The 17,433-nt window shown below is 58.5% G+C and overlaps 1 protein-coding gene and 1 non-coding gene across 5 annotated transcripts; one reads left to right on the top strand and one right to left on the bottom strand.

Moving 5' to 3' along the window:
• Positions 1-2,805: 2,805 nt before the first annotated feature.
• SLC27A4 (solute carrier family 27 member 4) lies at positions 2,806-17,275 on the bottom strand. Of its 4 annotated transcripts, none has more exons than XM_021691380.1 (13): positions 17,239-17,275; positions 14,960-15,126; positions 12,024-12,418; positions 10,656-10,814; positions 9,442-9,511; positions 9,242-9,333; positions 8,328-8,437; positions 7,909-8,118; positions 7,518-7,644; positions 6,748-6,885; positions 6,417-6,581; positions 6,175-6,321; positions 2,806-3,667 (listed from the first exon to the last, which is right to left on the bottom strand). In XM_021691380.1, the coding sequence occupies exons 2-13, from the start codon at positions 15,118-15,120 to the stop codon at positions 3,510-3,512; spliced, it is 1,932 nt and encodes a 643-aa protein (XP_021547055.1). In that variant the 5' UTR covers positions 15,121-15,126; positions 17,239-17,275; the 3' UTR covers positions 2,806-3,509. The 4 variants fall into 4 exon arrangements, with proteins under 4 accessions (XP_021547055.1, XP_021547054.1, XP_021547052.1 ...); XM_021691379.2 differs by lacking the exon at positions 17,239-17,275 and adding an exon at positions 16,670-16,716; XM_021691377.1 differs by lacking the exon at positions 17,239-17,275 and adding an exon at positions 16,442-16,598.
• TRNAR-UCU lies at positions 17,094-17,184 on the top strand. The gene is given in 2 exon segments: positions 17,094-17,130; positions 17,149-17,184. It is a non-coding gene; the product is annotated as a tRNA-Arg (tRNA).
• Positions 17,276-17,433: the final 158 nt, after the last annotated feature.

Here is a 17,433-nt window from a genome sequence, read left to right as displayed (position 1 = left end):
AGGGGGAGGCAAGGGCGCGGGTGCCCCCCTGCCCGCTGCCCTTTGTCTTCCCGCCTGCTCCCCTCGTGCGCCCCGGGAGGCTGGGAGGCGCCTCTCTCAGGCTTCCTCCTCCCATTCTTGTGCTAATTGGGTGTCAAGCTGAGATCAGTGAGAAAGAAATCCGCCCCGGCTCGGGTTAAACTGCCGCCAAAGACTAGGGCTGAGCCCAGAATATCATTAGGCTGGGAGGAAGCAGGGCCCCCTCCTTGTGGGGGAGGGGCCGGCCACGCATTCAGGCCCCTTTGAAAGTCACTTGGTCACCCCCTCCCTTACTGCCACCGCCTCAATGGGCCCCTCGGAGGTATTTAACCTTCTTCCCAGGGATCGAAAGTGATACGCCAAGCACTGGCCTGGTCGGCCACTTGCCTGTCCTGAGGGCGGTAGGACCTCCGGGGATGCTCGAGACAGGCTCCTTCCAGCCTCCCCCTGGCGCTGTGGCAGATGCGAATACTGAGGCTCAGGGAAGGCGGTTTGCATCCCAGCGCTGCCATTCACAGGCTCTGTGGTCTTGGGAGAGGCTTTGCCTCCCTGAGCCTCAGATTCCTCATCTGTGGAATGGGGATGAAAATAGTAGCTGCTTTGTGGTATGGATTTAATGAACCAATGCACACAAAGCACCAGGCACAGAGGAGGGGCTCCACCCGTGGTGGCCATTAGCGAGTCTAAGGAAGTGGGTCTGACCGATGCAGGGACCTCCTAGCATAGCCCTCAGTCTCTGGAAGCGTGCAAGTACAAGTGCCCACAAAGGACTCATTTTTCGTATCTTGCTTCAGCTCTACTCCACCCCCAACCTCCCCTGCAGCCTCACAGCTTGTTGTAATCTGCCCTGCTCACCACGGACTTCCAGGCCTTTACGTTTTCCTCCTGCTCTGTCTGAACACTCTTCTACCTCTAATTCTTGGATAACTCTTCCTTGAAAAGCTTCTTTCACCAGGAAAGAGGACTTCCCACCCCACAAGGGCCCTGGGTTAGTAGGTGTAGCTAACCACACACCCTTTGCTTCTTTATTCGCTAGCTTTACTCTCCCGTCCCCAGACAGTCGGCTCCCAGGTCTCTCTTGCCCACCATGCACCGCCTCTGCCCCCTGTCCCCCGTCCTGCGTAGGTCTTTAGAATCTGCTCCATAGATGAACTTACACCGTACTCTGTAAACCGTGAAACACCATATAAACGTCAAGAAATGCCCAATAAGCAGTCGTGAATGTGACAAGGACACACTGAGAATCTACTGTGTGTGCATGATGATTCACACAGCAGTGGTTGAGGATGATCAGAGGCAGATGGGAGAGCTCCCAAGGCCCTTCAAGGGGGGGTGGAAGAGTGGTGTGGAAGTGGCCAATTCAGGCCTAGTCTGGGGTCTTAACACCTGAATATAGATTTTTTTTTTTATCTTGTAATCTCCATTTACAGGGGAAGAAACTGAGGCTTAGCCTGGCGAATGGACTTGAACACATGCCTGTTCAAGCTGGAGCTTTTAACCATCACTCTATACTGCCTTTTGGTGACTGTGTTCAACCTTAAGGAAGGAATGGGGCCCCCTGGCGGGGGGCGCTATCCCATTGGAAAGCACTCACTGCTAAGGGTTAAAGACACAAAGCCACGCTGTCAGGTCCAGCCCCTTGGAAATCTGACCCTAGGCCCTCAAAGCCCTGCCACGGGGTGCTCTGGGCTGGGTACCTGCCTGGGCCTGAGGTGGGACTCACAGCCCCTCCTTCCCACTTTTGGAGGCTGAGTGCAAAGGACCAAGATGGGATTCTCTAAGCTCTGCATGCCCTCTGCTGGTCACACTGGGACACTGCAACCATGACTGCCCCCCCCCCGCCCCCCCCCAGGCCCCGGTCCCGGAAACCTCCTCAGCACCTCTCTCCAAGGACTCCAGCTCTGCCCCCCCCTTTCCCCCAAGAGCATCAGATTCCTTTTTCAGAGTCATTCCTCCAGGAGGCATCCCGGATCTCATCCTGGCCCTCCGCTGCAGGCCAAGGGCGGGGCCGCAGCGGGCTCCACAGGCACGGGTGGAATGGAAGCTCTTTTGGCTTTCCCCTGGCCTTCTGCACCAGGCGGTGGGTGGAGCAGCAGGAAGCAACAGGGCTTCGGTCTGCATTCCAGCCCCCCCACCAGCTCCCCCTACGGCTGTGTGACCTCAGCAAGTGACTGACAGACTGCGGTGAAGCTTAGTGAAGATAAGGCCCAGGCGCACGTGCTGCCCACTGCCCTGGGCTGGGTGGGACCCCTCTCCCAATGGGCCGTGCGTCTCCAGCCTGGGTGTGACTCCGGCAACAGGGCCTCGGGGACAGCTGCCTCTCCACTGGCACGGCCGGTCCTGCAGCCCTGGGCACACGGCTCTGGGAAGCTTTCCTGGACTCTGCCAGAGCTGGTCAGGCCGCCCGGCTCTGGCTCGCACAGCCCCCAGACCCCCGGGGAAATGCACGGGCGAGGGTCTGGAGATGGGATCAGGCCCCGCGTTAGGTTCTTCTTCCTCAAAGGCTCTGAACAGCCCTTTTCTCAACATGAGTACCTGTGCTCTCTGAATCCTCGATAGTCCCCTTTCACAGATGAGACTGAGTCACTTGCCCTAGACCACAAACTCAAAAGTGACACAGCTGGTTTGGACTTTCAAGCTCATGCTATTAAATACCTTGCCAACTCAAGGAGGGCGTCTTACCTGCTGTATCCCTAAGTCTGAGTGAGTGAATAGGCTGGAGGGGCAGGAGGTGGGGCCTGAGCAGGTGCTGTGAGCTCAGGTGGCATGCACACAGGCTAGGGGGAGTGAAGGCAGTTTATTGGCCCCTGAACGACCCCCCCCACCCCTCCTCCTCTCATAGCCAGCCCAGGACTGCGATGGAGAAAGTGATGTGGACAGACCCACAAGGACAAAGGTCCCGCCTGAGGAGCAGCCAGGCTGCCACCCAGGAGAGGAGGATGGCGGGGCGGAGGGCACTCAGTCAGGGTGCCTGCTGCAGGTCGGGGTCCTCCTCCGATCCTCCTGGAGGTGCGGGCAGTGCTGAGTGACACTGGAACAGCTCTGGGGCCAGGATCCTCCTCTTTGGCCACCTGATCAATAGCCACTGCAGCCCCTGCCCACTCTGCTGGCTTCCTGAGTCTGGGGGCTTCTGCCCTGGTCCCATTTACAAGCTCCCTGTGCTCTGGGGAGTGCTGGGCGACCCTCCACCTACCCCTGCCCTGACCCAAGACATCATCCTAAGGGGCCTGGTCTGTCTCGGGGCCCAGAGGCCCCACCTGGCCTTGAAGATGGAATATGGACTTGAGGCTTTCACAGAAAGCCTCCTGGGGGGCAGGGGGAGGTGGCAGTGAGTCACTTGGCAGTTTTGAGGGGGAGGGGGGCCACAGCACCTCGGGGCGGAGGTGCTGGGCCCTGCCTGCTTTGGTCTGGCACTGCCCATGACCCCTCTGGGGTGGGAGCTGGGGCTCTGGATCCAGCACCCGCTGGCCCTTAGAGGGACTCGGGGCAAATCACAGCTTCTCCTCGCCTGCCTGGATGCGGGTATAGGCCTCTTGGTCCAGCGGGACGTAGCGGCCCTTCCGGGCATCCAGGTAGAACAGCAGGTCTTTCACAACTGCTGGGTCAAAGCCTTCCTTCCGAAGCTCTGTCTTCTGCAACTTGAAGGTCCCTGAGGGAGCAGGGAAGATGGGTCAGAGGGTGCAGGGCAGCGGCCTGAGCCTCGGGAAGCCGCACACCAAAGTTGAAGAGGGGCAGAGGAAGAGGGCTGGGGAGAACACAGGAATGAGGCACGGAGCACAGCAGGACACAGGTGCACTTTGCAAAGGCGGCTCCAGCTAATTATATTATGTACCACTGCTCAGAGCAGCCCTGGCGCTGCGGTAGGGGGCCACGCTACCCACCTTCTGCTTGCAGCTGGGGAAACTGAGAACCAAAGAGGCGAAACTATCCATCTAAGGCCACACGCCCTGACTGGCAGCAGAGGGAGGGCCAGAGCCCGGGCCTTCTGTGCTTTGAGCACCTCCCAGGTACAGGTGTGAGCTCATCTAATCTGCACGCAAATTCCTGGGGCAGGTGCGCCACAGTATTCTATGGCTTCCACAATGCATGTATTTTCAGCTTTTAACATCTCTGAAATAGTTTCAACAGCAGCAATGTTTTCTCAGTTGTAGGTCACGGAAATTGTATTTCTCAGTCATTGGCATCAGCCCAATGGACAGAGGAGAAGACTGGCGTGGCGAGGCACACCCCCGGGCCAACGCCACACAGCTAGTAAGCGCTGGAGCTGGGATTTGAACCCGGCTATGACGGATTGCCAGAAATGGCCAGGTTCCCTCCTTCCTTGGATGCACACTCCACTGCCTGGTGGCTTAGCCACTTCTCCCAGTGAGAGCTGGAATCTTTCTCAGCCCCCACCTGAATCCGAACTGGCCTTGTGACTTGCTTGGACCCACAGACCATGAGAGTTCGGAGGGTCCAGGCCTTAAGGGGCCCTGCAGCTCCCACTCCAGGAGGGGGTGCCTGATACCAGTGTAGTCTCTGAAGGGGGAGGAGCCACAGAGAGCGGAGGTGAGACAGCCCAGGGACGCCCCCTGGACTGGCCCTATCCAACAGGATAGCCATTGGCCATGAGGGGCTCTATACATTTAATTAAAATGAACGGAAACGTAAGATTCCGGTCCGCAGTCACGCTGGCCCCAGCTGGAGCGCTCAGCAGCTACACAGGGCTAGCGGCCGCGGTGCCGGTCAGCGCGCACATGGGCCGCCATCATCAGCGCAGACAGCTCTGCTGGTCAGCGCTGCAGAAGCGACCAGCTGGAAGCCAGGCAGGTAAGTAAGGACATCCTGGCCCCTCCAGCCCCAGTCGAGTCACGACTGATGGTAGCTCTTCCACTCCAGGCGGGGCTGACGGAAGAACCGCTCAGCTGAACTGAACTGCAAGTTGCTGACCCACAACTGAGAGCAAAAAAATGGCTGTTTTAAGCACTAAAGTAAGTTTAGGGACGTGTGTGCTGCAGCAAAGCCTCTGAAACCTGAGGTCTCTTCCCTGCCTCTCTCCTGCACAGAGAAGTCAGCTGTCACTCAAACCTCAGGAGCTTCCCAGGCTCCATCACGAGCCCAGCACCAGTGTCCCCATTAGACCCTCGGCACTGCTTCAGGTGCTGCTAGGAGCCTACCAGCCGGCAGGGGTGACATGGGTCCGGGAAGGCCTTCCAGCAAGGCAGGGGGTGACATGATGAGCACAAGGGAGGTGGCCTGAGGCTGAGCAGCTGGTGAGCTGCTGGGGGTGTGTGTGTGAGGGTGGAGTTGGGACAGGGCAGCAAGGACCGACTTCTTGCCCATCAGGGGACCCGTCAGTGACCCAACAGACAGGAGGCTGGCACCGCCCTGCTGTGTGACTGTGGACCCACTACTGACCTCTCTCCTAACAGTAACGGCCCCTTGCTAGTGTCCGTGCTCCCCCGGGGCTGCCTGTAGCCCTCGCCCGCGCCCCACACAGCAGCCAGAGGGCCACATGGCACACACACCTGACCCAGGCTACTGCTCGACGCAAACACTTCTGTGGCTCCCTGCTGCCCCAACACAGCCCAGGCTCCCCAGCCCACAGTCTTCTGGTCCCCACTGGCCTCTCTGCCCCACCTGACACCGCTGCCCACAGCTCCCCATGGCTCCGGCTTCGGGGGCCTCCCTCCCTTCCTCTCGTGCCCAAGTGCCCTCCGGTCTTAGGGACCAGCCTGGAATGCCTCCCACTCCTTTCAGGTCTCAGCTCAAAGGTCACCTCCTCCAGGGAGCCTCCCAGGCACCGTACCCCCCTTTGTTTGCTTTTCTGTCGGTTCGATCTGTATTCTGTTCTTTGCCCTTGGAATTCCTTTGCCTGTGCTTCCTCCCCAAAGATGGCAAAGGTCCCATCAGAATTTGTCACCTCAATCCCCGAGGCCTAGCACAGGGCCTGGCAGACACATAGTAGGTACTCAGTAAACGCTTGTTCTGCTCATGGACGTGTGAACCTTCTCTGAGGGCTCAGTCCGCTCACTTGTACACAGGGAGGTCTGTTTACCAATGACACAGCAATGCTGTGGCTGAAGGGCAAATGACAGCCCCCCCAGGTCTCTCCAAAAGGAGCCAAGAAGGGCCACAGGCCTGGAACCTGGGAGCTCAGCAGGGGCGGGGACATACCCGTTTTGTGCAGCTCAGGCAGGAAGCGCAGGAAGATGGGCCGGGCGTACAGGGGCAGCTCCTTCTCCAGGAGCTGTGCGAAGTGCTCCAGGTCACAGTTGCCAGCAGGGCTGGCCACAGCAGCCATTCCAGCCCGGCCCTCAGTTCCTGGGGGCGGCAGCGTGGACCGTGAGGAGCCGGCGGTGCCCCCGAGCAGGGCCTCCCCACACATGCCTGGCACCTCCCACCGCCCCCATGGATACCTGGCACCTCGACACCATACACTGCCACGTCGGCCATGTCCAGCAGGCGGCTGAGTGTGCCCTCCACCTCAGTGGTGGACACGTTCTCCCCTTTCCAGCGGAACGTGTCTCCCGTGCGGTCTCGGAAGTACAGGTAGCCCAGCTCGTCCATCACCAGCACGTCGCCTACAGGGGCGCAGTATGAGGCCAGGCTTGGGCCGGCCGGCCTCACAAGACCCCAGGATCTGCTTGACAGGGAGGGCTGGGACTGGGGCAGTATTCTCTGAAGGTGGGGGAGGGCCCCTTCATTCCTCTCCACCCTGTACCCCCAAAGGGGCTGGTGCCCACCCACCGGTGAGGTAGGCCTGGTCCCCCTTTTGGAAGACATCCTTGGCGATCTTCTTATTGCTGGCACCCTGGTTCAGGTAGCCGTCGAAGCGCCGCAGGGGGTCCTGCTGGATGATGCGGCCCACTAGCTGGCCCGGCTCACCTGGGGGCAGAGAAGGCAAAGCAGCTTTACTCTGATGGCCTCCTCTACCCGTTCCCCACCCCCAAATGCGCTCTGCATCTTGATCTGACTTCTGTTCACACTGCTTCCCACAGAAACGCTATCCCGCTCTGGCGCAGGAGCCCCGGGGGCAGGGAAGCTGCTCCCAGCGGGTCTGATGCACAGAGGCACTCAGTAGCGTCTGGGCACGGAGCATATGGAACGACAAACGATACGAAAGGGTGGCCAAGCTCTACATGGACAGCTTGACCAGAGCCAGCACTCCTTGGGCCCCTGGCTCTGTGTGTTCCTTAGCACACATGATCCCCAGGGCAACTCCAGGAGATGGTGCTGCCGTCAGCCTCACTCGCAGATGAGAGGACTCAGGCACAGAGCTGAGGGGCTGGGCCAGGATCAACCTGGGGGTCCTCCACACAACAGTGAATCAATGGACTGATGGGTAGAGGGGATAAGGAATGGAAGGACAGATGGACAAAAAATAAATGACTTGTGGCCCTAAGAGCTGAGTGATGGCCACTGGTCAGAAAAGGGCTCCCCACTCACCCAGCCCAGTGCCATCTCCCTCCCGGGTCAATCTCTCCTGCTCTGACCCCACTTCCAACCCTGGGGCACACCTGGCTGGCAGGGAAGGCAGACGCCATTGGGCCCCCGGATCAGTTCCATGGTGTCCTCATTGACTCGTACCAGCCGGATGGGGTACACAAAGGACAGGATGCGGCTGTTGAAGCCACAGGCCCCCACCTGCAAAGGCCAAGACTTGGGCCTGAGACTGGACAGTGTTGGGAGGCCTGGTGTCCACACTCCCACAACTGCCCTGCCCCACCCACACAGCGGGGGCTCCGGCACCCACACTCTGCGCTGCACCCCACCCGCCCCGACCACACAGCGGGGGCTCCGGCGCCCACACTCCACGCTGCACCCCGCCCGCCCCGACCACACAGCAGGGGCTCCGGCGCCCACACTCCGCGCTGCACCCCGCCCACCCTCCACTGTCCCACGGCCGACCTGGCTGTCGAAATTGCCCAAACTGCAGTTACATTCAGTGGCCCCGTAGAACTCGGCCACCTGGGGGATATGGAAACGGCTAGAAAAGTCGGTCCAGATGGACTGGCGGAGGCCGTTGCCGAGCGCCATGCGCACCCGGTGCTGGTGTTCTGCCTCCCGGGGCGGCTGGTTCAGGAGGTAACGGCACAGCTCACCGATGTACTGCACAATCTGGGGGCGGACCTGGTGTGAGGCTGGCCCACAGCTGCTCTCACTTCACCTCCCAATCCCACAGGCCCTGGGCCTCAGTCTCCCCATTGAAACAACGGAAATGCTGCCCCCAGTGAACGATCGGCCTCGGCTGTGAGGCAGACGTCCCCAAATGGGGCGGATGGGTCATGAGAGCACAGGGACGCTCATCCTCTGCCCTTCTCACTCACCGTGCAGTTGTACTTGATACAGTCGTCCCAGAACCGGGAGGCTGAGAATTTCTTCCGGATCACCACTGTCATGCCATGGAGGAGGCACTGCCCCATTCCCACGATGTTTCCTGAAGGCGAAGGGGTGGCACATGGAGGTCAGGGAGCTAGGAGACCCCTCCTTCCAGAATCTCCTCTTGCCCAGCCCATCTCCTCAAAGGCCCTTCCCCAGTCCCTCTTTCCTGTCCTGTTTCTCTAACACAAACTAATCACACCTCTCCCCTCGTCAGACACCTCGCATGGTTCCCCAGTGCCTCCCCAGTGTGGGATCGAGTGCATGCTCCTTAGACTGTCCCTGGGGCCCCTGGAGCTGGCCCCAAGCTCCTGCTCCTGTACCTGTAATGCTGCCATTCAGCCAGAGGGGGAGCAAGCTAGCTCTCCTGGCTTCAGCACCTCACATCTGCCTGACTTGGGAGCGCCTCTTCCAGGAAGCCTACCTGACCATCACTGGGCTCTTCTCTTGAGCTAAGCTCCTGCTCCCTGCCTGTCTCCATACTCACAATGCCATTTCTTGTATTAAAGTCAGATGAGTTCCAATTCTTCATCCTGCCCTAAATCCACACCTGACTCTAAGCACCTTGAGGGCAGGAACTCTAATTATTCCATCTCTGCTCTTCTCTGTGCTTCCCTTCCCAAGCCGCAAGGCTGTGCACGCCTGTGGAAACGAACTGCCGGGCCAGAACTGCGGGACACGGCCACACACATTGTGAGGCTGGTGTGGCCGACTTCGTTCAGAAGTCCAGTCAATGGCCACATCTGAATTTGAACCCAGATTTGACTCCAGATTTCTACCCACAAGATGCTGCCACCCCAAGAAGGGTGGGGTTCCTGAGGCCCCGGGGCGCCGGAGGCTGAGAGGGTGGGCCCTGTGTTACCTGCGGAGTGGTAGAGGGGCAGGCAGTCATAGACAATGTCGTCAGGCCGCATCCGGAATCCGTAGTACACTAGGGCAGCCATGCGGTAATACCTGGGAGGGCACAGACAGAGCGCTTCGCAGGCCCCTGGGAGGCAGGAGGAGGGGCTCCCAGGTTCTGCCCCCCAGCGTGCCCCACCCCCCCCAGCACCTGCTCCTTACCTGCTGTGCACCACGATGGCGGCTTTGGGCAGCCCGGTGGTGCCCGATGTGTAGATGTAGAAGAGCTTATCTGAAGAAAACAGACAAGTAGCGGTTGTGAGAAGAGACCGCCCAGGGCTAGGGAGACACTGGCTGCAGGGAGCAGAGTGTCCACAGAGCTTCTGCACCGCAGAGCATGTCTTTACCCCACCCTGTGGCCCAGATGGGGGACTGTCACGTTCGTTTCTGCAGAGGCTCAGCCACCCCCCAGCCCCCTGGTAGGAGGTTCTAAGGAGGCCAGGAACGTGTGGGATGACTGCATGTCACGTATCAATCACCTCACGCCCTCTGGATGCCTGCTGACTCCAGCTCTGGGCTGGGCATGGGCACTCCAGGCTGACCCCTCCAGAGAGCCTGCCCTCGAATCACTTACAAAAGCACCCGGGAGACAAAATTCACACATGACAGAGATAAAATGACCACGACGCCAACAAAGACTGGTTCCTGAGCACTTCCTGTCACACCCCAGCTTTCCACTGTATCTTTGTCAAGCCCCAAAGCCACTCCATAAAACCGATTCTGTTACCAGCCCCACTGTTATGGCTGTGGGAACCGAGGTTCAGAGAGAGGGCAGCTCAGGGGCTCAGGGTCACAAGGGAAGTGGTGGGGCTGAGGCATGAACTCAGCGCCAGCTCCGAGCTTCTGGCCAGTGCAGCAAACCGGGGGCTCCACAGGACAGGGTGGAGTACAGGAGAGGCTGCAGGGTCGGAAGGCTGCCTGGAGGAGGGGACGGGGAAGTAGGGCAGCCCAGTGCAGAGAGAGGACCCCAGGCTGACAGGGGCTGGCACCGAACAAGTGCTGAGTGAATATTTAGAGGGTCTAGCCCCTGGCCCAACCCCGGCCGAAATTCAGACCCAGTGGTTTCCTGGGTTCCACATGATCCTGGTGCTCATGATTGGGCAGCAATGAAGGCTTGTTCAACAAGTCAAAGGATCAGGTTTTGTGAGCTCCTAAGTACCTGGCACTGTGCCTGGCATCTTTACACACATTGGCTGTTTAGCCTTCAGAGTGACCCCATGGTCACGGTCCTCATCTTCCCGGATGGAAAAAGGGAGGTGACAGGACTCACTATAGGTCACACGGCAAGTTTGCAGAAGAACCCAGGCCTCTGGCCCTGGGGCCAGTGCTCTGTCCAGGGCCCATCTGAGAATCCCTCTGTGGGTTTGGAGGCCCACCTGTGAAGCCCTTGTTAGGGCGACTGGGCAGGTGCTTGGGGGCATCTTCCAGCAGGGGGTCTAGGTGCTCCATGCCGGCGGGCACCGTGCTGGGCTCCCAGGGGCCAGAGCAGAAGAGGCTGAGCGAGGGGTCCAGGCTGGCTTGGATTTCAGAGATGGCTGCAGGGGAGACAGGGCCAATCAGCAGGGAGGCAGGGAACCTCATGTCCCCAGGACCTCTGCTCGTGTCAGGGCTGGCGTGTTGTCAGGGGAGACTGGCTGTGTGCAGGGAGGAAGATGGGTGAAGCACCTAGGTCCTCGTTATAAGACGCTGATGGGAGCAAGAGCTCCCTAGCTGCGGGCTAACTACATAGCGGGTTCCTTACATGTGCGCTCCTGCTCACACAGCCCAGGAGGTAGGCACCAACAGCAGACCCTAGATGAGAAGATGAGGCTCCAAGAATGGGAGGGCCTGCTCACAGCTAGAATGTGCTGGAGCTGGGACTCCAAGCCAGCTCTACCGCATGCCAAGGTCTGCGTCCTTATACACTGTACCATGCTCGTCTGTGGGGGCCAGTTAGAAGGGAGGTGTGGAGGGTCAGAGGTCAGCAGCCTCCAGCCTCTTCAGAAAGTGGGAACCTTCCCTCAGGCTCCTCTGGGCATGACAGCGGTCTAGATACTCACCTGCGCTGGGCACAGGCCAGTCCTGCCCCCCTTGGCTCAACTTTTGCCTCCCTCTGGATTTGTCCAACCCTCCCTCCTCTCCCCGTCCCTGCACGTCAGTGACCTTCCCTGCCGTCATCCCACACCACAGCAGTCAAGCCCAGGATGAAATCCTGCTTCGGCGTGACCCTAAGTGAGTTCCTCACACCACTCTGAACGTCTGTCTCCTCATCTATAAAGCCAAGACGGCCATCCCTACCTCACCAGGCTTTGTGAAGATGAGAGCTGCTTTTGTAAAGCACCAAGCTCAGGACTCAGTCAGTGCTCATCGTGGCAGCAAATAAAACATAAGCTCTGCAGGAGACCAGAGAATACATTCTTGTTCTCATTTTATAGAGGGGGCAAATGAGGCCTAATTAGTCACCAAGAATGGTTACCATTATATCTGCAGGCTCACCTAGCATTAGCCATTTTGTTAGCGCTTCGGGAGAAGTATCTTCTTGAAAATGATAGGTGGCAGGTACTACAGTGAGGTAACTGAGTCACAGACATCTCCAGTCTCTTACTCAGGATCTCCAGCTTACAAGTGGCAGAGCCCAGGCTGTCTGACACCAGGGCTCATGGCCCTCACCTCTGAGCCACGCAGCCTCCCCCAGGCCTGGAGGGGGGCTGTGGTCTGTGCAAGATCCTATGGGTCTCCTTGCCTGACACACCCCCGGGGCTCACCTGGGGCCATCTCACTGCCAAAGACGAGGACCCGGGCCTGGGAAGTGGTCAGGCAGTGGCGCAGAGCGTCCCGCCGGAGGTTGGTGTTGATGAGTGCGGCCTCCACACCCAGCTTGGCCATGCCCAGCCACAGACCCACAAACTCGTTGCGGTTCTCCATGAAGAGAGCAGCCACGTCGCCTGAAGCCAGGCCCCGAGCCTTCAGGAAGTTGGCCACGCTGCTGGAGTAATCATCCAGCTGGCGGAAGGTCCAGCGGGTGTCTGTGCCCTCAAAGATCAAGGCTGTCTTGTCAGGGTGGCGCTGTACCGTAGACGCAAACAAAATGGGCACTGTCCGCTGCTCCCGCAGGTACCGCCGGACCTTTACCTTCACCTTCAGAAGTACCAGGCCGCCGCTAGGTGGGAGCAAGCAAGGGAGCCATGACTATTGGGGTTGGGAGTGGGGGTCCCGATACCCTGGCCCAGGTTGCTGTCCCACAGGCCTGAGGCTCCCGAGCCCAATCACTTGCCAACATTCCCCTTTCCCAGCAGCCATGTGCCGGGCACCATCAGAGGTACCAGCCCACCAATGCTGCACAATACCACCAGGCACCTGGCGATTCCTCCCTCCCCAGTACAGAGAAGGAAACAAGGCTCTGCAGCACCACGGCTCGCCCGGGCTTCACAAGCTGAGATCAGGGCCCTGGTCCTCTCTGGCTCCAGAGTTCAACACCTATGACACTTGAAGCTCTGCTCTGAGTCTGCTGCTTGATCAAAGCCTTCCTGAACTCTAGGGCCCAAGTCAAAGTCCCAACTCATTTGGGACCTCCCACTGCACTTCTCTAGACCCCTGCCACAGTAAATAAAGGGTAAGTTTGAGATTTGTTCAGTCTCCCTCCCGGTGAGCCCACCAAGGGTAAGGCTCCATCCTGTTCACCACCTTGTCCCCTGGGCCCCACTCAGTATCGGGCCCAGAGCTTCACTAAATGTAGAACTGCTTGGCAAAAACTATGGAAAGCGGGGAGCCTGGGTGGCTCAGTCATTAAGTGTCTGCCTTCAGCTCAGGTCATGATCCCAGGGTCCTGGGATGAAGCCCCGCATCGGGCTCCCTGTTCGGCGGGAAGCCTGCTCTCCCTCTCCTACTCCCCCTGCTTATGTTCCCTCTCTCACTGTCTCTCTCTGTCAAAAAATAAATTAAATCTCAAAACAAACAAACAAACAAAAAAACCATGGAAAGAGCCCAGATGTCCATTAACAGATGAATGGATAAAGAAGATGTGGTGTACACACACACGTACAGGAATATCATGCAGCCATCAAAAAGCGAAATCTTGCCATTTGCAACAATGTGGCTGGAACTAGAGGGTACTATGCTAAGCGAAATAAGTCAATCAGAGAAAGACAATTATCATATGATCTCACTGATGTGTGGAATTTAAGAAATAAGGCAGAGGATTATAGGGGAAGAGAAGAAAAAACGAAACAAGACGAAACCAGAGAGGGAGACAAACTGTTAAGAGACTCTTAATCTTGGGTGCCTGGGTGGCTCAGTTGGTTAAGCGACTGCCTTCGGCTCAGGTCATGATCCTGGAGTCCCAGGATCGAGTCCCGCATCGGGCTCCCTGCTCAGCAGGGAGTCTGCTTCTCCCTCTGACCCTCCCCCCTCTCATGCTCTCTCTCTCTATCTCATTCTCTCTCTCAAATAAATAAATAAATAAATAAATAAAAAAGAGACTCTTAATCTTAGGAAACAAACTGAAGGATGTTGGAGGGGAGGGGGGTCGGGAGATGGGGTAACTGGATAATGGACATTGCGGAGTGGGGAGGGTACGTGTTGTAATGAGCGCTGGGTATTACATAAGACCAATGAATGACAGACCTGTACCGCTTAAACAAATAATACGTTGTGTGTTAATTAACTGAATTTAAATTAAAAAATAAATAAAAAATAATTTAAAAAAAATCACTTGGCAATATCCCCCTTTCCTGCCCTGCCCCTGGCCCCTCTGACCTTTGAAAGCTTCTAGCTCCCTGACTTCTATGCCTAGTCAGATGCTGTGCCCTCTGGCTGGAATCCCCTGCTCCCATCACCTGGAGATGCCTCTCAACCACAGCTTTTTGTCTTCCAGGTGGTCTCTGATTCCCCAAGGTCCTGGCCTGATGCCATCTCCCTGCCCCACACTCCCACAGCTCTCTGCTACCACTCTTCCTGCAGTGGCCACTCAGCACCTCCTTTTAAAATCAATTCAGATGACAGGTGCTGAGCTGCCTGTTCTGAGTGCGGGTCACTGTGCTGAGCACTGGGACACCACCGTGAGCAAGACTGCCAGGGTCTCTGCCCGCTGGTATTGTTAGTTTAGGGATTTACTGTATCTCCTGCTTATCTCCCCGACCAGTCTGAGCTGGGCCCAGGACTAGGTCAGCCTTCTTCCTCCCTGGGCCCCAGAGCCAACCTGACGCCTGACACAGAGCAGGTAGCAGCAGGTGTTTCTGGTACAGGAGAGCCCTGTGAACAGTAGCTGACTTTCTTTGGGGAGCAGGTTTCCCAGATACCTGATTCGGGGCCCTGCTCTGAACTCTGTGCCCGCTCAGACTTATGGACAGGGCCCTTCCGACAGAGTTTCTCTTCATTTTCTTACAAGCTACTGCTTAGCCTTAGGACCCTTTGCAGATGTCTTCTTGACACACCTGGTGTTCAGTGTATGTCCTGGGCCCCTAAATCTGCCCTAGGCTAAACGGCACCAAGTTATGGAGATCTCCTAGGAGAAGACTTTCACCTTGGAGATGGAGATAGCAGGTACTACTGCCAGCGGAAGGGGATAAAGCAGAGAGAGGCTGCTCCTCTGGGGCCCAGGGGTCCTGTGCTCGTAGAGGCCTAATCTGGAGAGATTCTGGGAATTAGGAGCCCATCGTGTTATAGGAGAATCAGGGCTGGATGGACTGGACCAGATACTCACAAGATATCACGCCTTATGGTCTTGACAAAGATTCGGACAAAGCGCCAACCTCCGGACCCCAGGTAGAGGAACAGCAGGGAGAACCCCACTTGGATCCAAGGCAGTTTCAGCACCAGCTTGGAGAACAGCAGCACCCCCACCAAGGATGCCCCGAGCAGCATTGTGGCCTGTGGATACAGAGCAGTCAGTGGAGCCAAATGTCTATGTCCCCTACCTCCAGGCCCAGGCAGCCACTATGATCCCAAGGGTCAACCTGTAGTGAGGATTAGTCATACTGAGTGGTACCTGAGAATGCGGTCCCTTTCCAGGGCTGTCTTGAAGGGACAGGCTAGACGCTTGGGACTTGAGATGAGGAGTTCCATGCCTAAGAGGCAGAGGCTGAGTTCTAGCCCCTTAGTCCCATCTCCTCCTCCAACTCTCCCTGTGACCTTGGGTTAGTTCCTTTCCTACTTCAGGCCTTAGTCTCCCCGTCTATGTTATGGGTGTAGTGGGAATTGCTCTCCGAAGCCCTTCCAGCCAAAACAGGACAGTCCACTCTCCTGACATCCAGGATCTCTAACCAAAATGGCTTGGAGAGGGGTATTAACTTAAGCGTGTCTGGCTTGATTCCTCATCCAAAGAACCTCCTTGGGTCTTTGGATGACCAGGCCAAGCCACAATACCCAAAGGGGCAGTTTCCTGGGAAGGGGCCTGGCTCTGACCCAGCTCACAAACTCGGACAGTGCCGTGTATCTGCTGGCCCACAGAGGGCGACAGAGCAAACGGTTTAGAGCCTGGAGGTGCCTGAGAGGTGACTGCCTAAAAGGGAAAGGTGTTGAGGGCGTGCAGGAGGGCCCTGAAGTCACCCCCTACAAACACACTCAGCAAGCCACTCAGATGAATCTTTGGGGATTGGGCTATACAGGAAGGGGAATGACTGAGATTAGGACTCTTGGTCTCTACTCCTGGCGCTTTAGGGACTTGCTCAAGAGACAGCAGATAGGACTCAGTTTTCTTTCGGGGTTCTCCTATTCCTGGGGAGGAGCTGAAGGTCATGGCTGTGATGCAGCCCGACAGTCTCCAAGCCAGGATAAAGACATGGTCTGGACCACAGGGAGGCCTTACAGACCATCTCCGCCCCCGGCCCCCCTTCTCCACACAAAAAGCAAAAGCCGGGGGGGGGGGGGGCCAAAAAAGCGCCCCCCCACCCAGTGCCAAAGTCTCTAAGGTCCTCAGATCTCTGGGCTCCCAGAGCCGGCCAGGGCAGAGAACAGAAACCCGTCCCGGAAGGCTGGGGGATGGGACGAAGGGAAGAGGATGCCACATCCCTCGGGCCCCCGTCCCAGGTCACTGCGAACCGCCCTCGCCCCTAACTAAGCAGCCAGGGCAGCAGAGCGCTCGGCAAGGAGACAGAGAAGGAGGGAACCCCCTCACTCCAGCCGGCCCCACGACCCAGCCAGGCACATTCCCCTCCCGGGACCCACTGGCCTGGTCTATGCTCACCCGGCGTCGGCCCCGCCGCGCGGCGCCCCGTCCAGATGCGACCTGGCTGCGGCAGCGTAGTGGGGAGCGCGGGGGACATGAGCCGCCCCTGGGCGCGCAGAGCCGGGTCTCAGCAGAGCTCCACCGGCTCTGCGCCCTGCACGGCCCGGCAGCCCGGCCAGCCCCGCCCGCAGCCCGGCCCCGCCCGCCCGCGGCGCTCCTCCCCCGCCCGCCTCCTGCAACACAAACCGGCTGCGCCGGCCCGCAGCACCGCCTGCCGCGCCTTCCCCGCGGTCGGGGAGCCGCAGAGACCTCGGCGCCGCGCAGCCCCAACGCACCCGACGCCGCCCGGCCCAGCCCGCCCTGCGCGCGCGACGGCCCCGGGCGGCGCTCCGCGCGGTACGCTGGGAGTTGTAGTCCGCGCTGCGCAGCCCCGCCCCGCCGCGGAGACCCCCGGGAGGGAAGGAGACGGGCGGGCTGAGTATGGGCCCAGAGCCTGCAAGCCACTGGCATTCGCACGTGGTGGGGAGCGCCCCCGCCCGCAGTGTGGGCGGAGAATCCGGAGTCTGCGCGCAGAGAAGGGCAGGGCTCCACAGAGGCCAACGCCACACCTAGAAGAACGCTGAAAGGGCCGTGTAGGCAGGGAGGTGAGCTGAGGCAAGTTTAAGTAGCCGGCTCTGTGGCGCAATGGATAGCGCATTGGACTTCTAGCCGATCCTGGTGTGGTGATTCAAAGGTTGTGGGTTCGAGTCCCACCAGAGTCGAATTTTGATAGCTCTGCCCTCACTTCCATGTGGATATTTTACGGCCTCTAGTACCTTCACATGGTTCAGAAGATCTGCAGACTTGAGGCTGGCATCTCTGCATCTGGGACAGCGATAAACGTGACGTCAGGATTAGTGCCTAGGCGTCCTTTCCCATCCATGGTATCTTGTAAGCAGTCTGGCACACCTGGTGGTACAAAGGGCACGGACCTGAAGACCTGTACCTAACTGGCCTCTGATGGCTCTGGA

Source organism: Neomonachus schauinslandi, chromosome 13 (assembly GCF_002201575.2).
Source record: "Neomonachus schauinslandi chromosome 13, ASM220157v2, whole genome shotgun sequence".
Taxonomy (NCBI): Eukaryota; Metazoa; Chordata; class Mammalia; order Carnivora; family Phocidae; genus Neomonachus; species Neomonachus schauinslandi.
The sequence above is the reverse complement of the archived record's forward strand: the minus strand, read 5'-3'. Positions and strand labels throughout refer to the sequence as shown.